Genomic DNA, 4380 nt, shown 5'->3' with positions numbered 1-4380 from the left:
GACACATGGAGGACGCGTAACACGTAAGGTAGAGGGAGGGACATGGTGTTGACATGATGAGGGAGAGAGGGAGGAGAGATGGAGGAGAGAGGGAGAGAGGGAGGGAGGGAGAGAGGGAGGGGGGAGAGAGGGAGGGAGAGAGGGAGGACATGGTGTTGACATGATGAGGGAGAGGAGGGAGGGAGGGAGGGAGAGACGGAGAGAGAGAGAGAGGGAGAGGGAGGGAGAGAGGGAGGGAGAGAGGGAGGGAGAGAGAGAGAGGGAGGGAGAGAGGGAGGGAGAGAGGGAGGGGGAGAGGGAGGGACATGATGTTGACACAATGGGGGAGAGAGGGAGGGAGAGAGGGGGGAGAGAGGGAGAGAGGGAGGGGGGAGAGAGGGAGGGGGGAGAGAGGGAGGGAGAGAGGGAGGGGGGAGAGGGAGGGACATGATGTTGACATGATGAGGAAGAGAGGGAGGGAGAGAGGGGGGAGAGAGGGGAGAGAGGGGGGGAGAGAGGGAGAGAGATAGGGGGGAGAGGGAGAGAGGGGGGAGAGAGGGAGGGACATGATGTTGACACGATGGGGGAGAGAGTGAGGGACAAGGTGGAAAACATACGGACAGAAATAAAACCAAGACAGACAGTCAGACAGACAGCCAGCCAGACAGACAGCCAGACAGACAGACAGACAGACAGACAGACAGACAGACAGACAGACAGACAGACAGACAGACAGACAGACAGACAGACAGACAGACAGACAGACAGACAGACAGACAGACAGACAGACAGACAGACAGACAGACAGACAGACAGACAGACAGACAGACAGACAGACAGACAGACAGACAGACAGACAGACAGACAGACAGACAGACAGACAGACAGACAGACAGACAGACAGACAGACAGACAGACAGACAGACAGACAGACAGACAGACAGACAGACAGACAGACAGACAGACAGCAGGGGGACAGACAGACAGACAGACAGCTATAGGACAGGAGGATAAACAGACAGTGACTTAAAGTGCTAGTTACCTTCTCTTTCCTACGAGCACAGAGTTCAGGTATTTCTTGACGGCCATCTGCTTGCGGAAGCGGCTGTAGTTGTCGGTGAAGATGGCGTCTGAGTGGCGCTTCACAGGCTCTTCCATCAAGTCATCATCACTGACCAACACAAACAAACAGCAGCAAAAGTCATCCTCTCTTTCCTAAAAATATTAATGAGAAAAAAAATCATCCTCTCTGGACCATCTGCGCATGTGCCGGTTGGGGAGCAGGTGTGGGAAAGTGACTATAGCTCGGCAGAGAAAGTGCCGATGGGGCTGCTCTCTCCATGTTCAGGAGACTCAGGCGTATAAAGAAAAGTCTATTGGATCATGTCTCCAGCACCCCCACAGCCGTAGCTACAACCACTTACGTCAAGGCTCTAATCAACATTAATTAATTGTATCCTCCCTCCGAAATCCTTGACTATCGTGACTACTGTCATAATAATAATAATAATAATAATAATAATAATAATAATAATAATAATAATAATCTTTATTTATATAGCACCTTTCATACATAGAATGCAGCTCAAAGTGCTTAACAGAGCAAACAATAAAAACACAATATTTGACAATAAAGCACAAAAAAAGGAAAGAAAAGAAAAGCAGGAGTTTAAAATTACAAAAAAAAATTTAATTGCAAAAACATGATTAAGAAAATAACTAAAAAGCATAAATGACAATAGGGATTTTAAAATCAGCTAAAAGCAAGAGTATAAAAATAGGTCTTGAGCTGTGCTTTAAAGCTATCCACAGAGGCTGCCTGTTTTATATGTAGTGGGAGATTATTCCAAGCCATATTTTTTATATTTCATTGTAGGCACCTCGAGCAGGTCCGCACTGAGGACCTGAGGGGGCGGTTTGGAACATATATCTATGTAGGCAGTCTCAGAGGTATAGGACTAGCCCCTTACGTGACGGCGGTTTGCAAGCCTGGGGCTTTTGTGACCGCAGTCACTTGTTCATGGGACGCAACCACTTTAGAAAATACCAACCAAGCGTGAATGCGGGCGTGGGGGTGTGTCAAAAATATATCAGATATGAATTTCAAAGATACCCAGCGTACAATATGGGTTTAACACAGCTTTACAGTGTGGTCTGGAAGCTCGGAGTTGCTAATAAACAGTTTAAAACATTGTTAGGAAAAAAAAGTGGTACTCACAACGAACTTTGGCAAGATGGCGTCTACTTCTTCTGCAACTTTTTTTGTCGCATGCCTGGTGCGTCCAGCAATCACTGCACTCCCTATCGGTCCCTGTTGGTCATTATGCGCGTCATGGGGGCCGTGTCCTGTGTATTGTTGTAATGACCAACAGGGACCGATAGGGAGCGCAGTGATTGCTGAACGCACCAGGCATGCGACAAAAAAAGTAGCAGAAGAAGAAAACGCCATCTTGCCAAAGTTCGTTGTGAGTACCACTTTTTTTTCCTAACAATGTTTTAAACTGTTTATTAGCAACTCCGAGCTTCCAGACCACACTGTAAAGCTGTGTTAAACCCATATTGTACGCTGGGTATCTTTGAAATTCATATCTGATATATTTTTGACACACCCCCACGCCCGCATTCACGCTTGGTTGGTATTTTCTAAAGTGGTCGCGTCCCATGAACAAGTGACTGTGGTCACAAAAGCCCCAGGCTTGCAAACCACGTAAGGGGCTAGTATAGGACGGTGCCAGACCAACAAGCAAAATAATTTAAAAATCAATCCTAAAAACAACCGGGAGCCAATGCAGTGAAGCTAAAACTCGAGTAATATGTCCCCTCATCTTAGTTCTAGTTAAAATTCTGGCTGCCGCATTTTGGACAAGTTGTAATAAGGAATGCACACAATGTCAGCTCCCCAATGCAATACCTATAGCCTATTACGAGGGCACTATGGGGGTATTTGAATTCCATCTGTTGTAGGTTATTAAACGTGCTAATTATTAATAACTGATAGGCCTACCTGACTCGCTTGCCGATCAAGGATTCCAGGTACCTCCGCGCCGACAGCTGCCCCAGAAGTTTGCTGTATCCGCTTGTGAAGAGACCGTCTGCATGTCTGCTCGGTCTGTCAGAGACGAGAACACGTTCACCTTTAGTATCTCCCCAGCCACAAGAGACACGCGTTTCAACATGAAAGGTACAGAAAGGTTTCCCCTCGTGTGTCGACATTTTGTAGACATATAATATACCCCCCCCCCCCCAAAAAGAAAAGAAAAGTAAAGAGTAGCCCACAAATCCATTCGCGACATTATGAATGTGTTATTTGGCGACCGAGAGAATATGCCTTTATGGTACAAAGTTCTGACAGAAAAAAATTAATATTATATAATATATATAAATATAAAAAATAACCCTAGAATAATCTGCTTGCATGGCAAATCTTATATGCGTATCCAATCAAATCGGCCCTTCTGCCTATATTTTTGCGTATTACAGCTGTTCTTATTTGCCCCAACCCAATTGAATTATCCATACGAACACTTGATATTAATTATTCGTCTAATGCAACAATAACATGCATAAAATCCAGAAACAACTTTTTTTTTACATAGATAAAATGTCAACAAATGGCATTTCGCCATCAAGTGACCATACAAAAGCTATATGAACTATACGACTAATTAACGACTAATTAAAAAAAATGCCTTTGTTTTCAGGCACATGGACTCTCACCTCATGGATGTGTATGGTAAACTCAGGGTGCGGGCGTAGAAGACGCTGCACAGGGCTATAAGGAGAAGCAGCTGGGGACCACCTCTTTGTAACATCGCTTTCAACCTTTAAAATGACAAAGATGATGTTGGTTATTTTCTGTCATCAACTGCAAAACCGGGATGGTTACGTCACATAACAATGATTAAAGAAAGAAGAAAGAACATGTCTCGAAAACAATTATGAACATTACGCATTACCAGTCTTACAATGTCGAGTTGCTGTAAAACAGAGTTTCTCATTCAGTCAAATGTATATAGGTTATTATTTTCTACTATTATTTTTTTGGCAAATGTGAGGCGGCAATGTTGTGCGTAATTGCGCACGCAAAGGCGCCAAATCATTGTCCAAAGATGAATGGCTGCATTCCTGGAGCAAAGCATCTACACAGTACCACACGCCATCACATTCCGGTTGCCAAGTCGTTCCCGTTATCAACACTGATTACCTATTAAGTGGAACATACTGTATATAAATATTGTTAAACGTGGCTACATTATATGCAAAGGAAAACAACATGGAAGAAGTAAGAAGAAAAGTCTTACACGTGCTTTAAAAAAAAACAAAAAATAACGGGTTCCTTGTTTCCCCTTTTCTGTTCTATACTGCACTCTCCAGGGTGCTGAAATGCTGCTTGCTCAGGGT

The 4380-nt window shown here is 44.5% G+C and overlaps 1 protein-coding gene across 1 annotated transcript in view; it reads right to left on the bottom strand.

Annotated features, from left to right (window-relative positions):
• Positions 1–3791, bottom strand: part of vip (vasoactive intestinal peptide) — a gene marked incomplete at both ends in the record, with an annotated part of 5137 nt that extends 1346 nt beyond the window's left edge. The window contains 3 exons of the mRNA XM_084321812.1: positions 1022–1150; positions 2984–3088; positions 3697–3791. Of these exons, the coding sequence (XP_084177938.1) occupies positions 1022–1150; positions 2984–3088; positions 3697–3791 (329 nt within the window). The remainder of the gene's footprint in view (positions 1–1021; positions 1151–2983; positions 3089–3696) is intronic.
• Positions 3792–4380: the final 589 nt, after the last annotated feature.

Source organism: Notolepis coatsorum (assembly GCF_963971535.1).
Source record: "Notolepis coatsorum genome assembly, chromosome: 9".
Taxonomy (NCBI): domain Eukaryota; kingdom Metazoa; phylum Chordata; class Actinopteri; order Aulopiformes; family Paralepididae; genus Notolepis; species Notolepis coatsorum.
The sequence above is the reverse complement of the archived record's forward strand: the minus strand, read 5'-3'. Positions and strand labels throughout refer to the sequence as shown.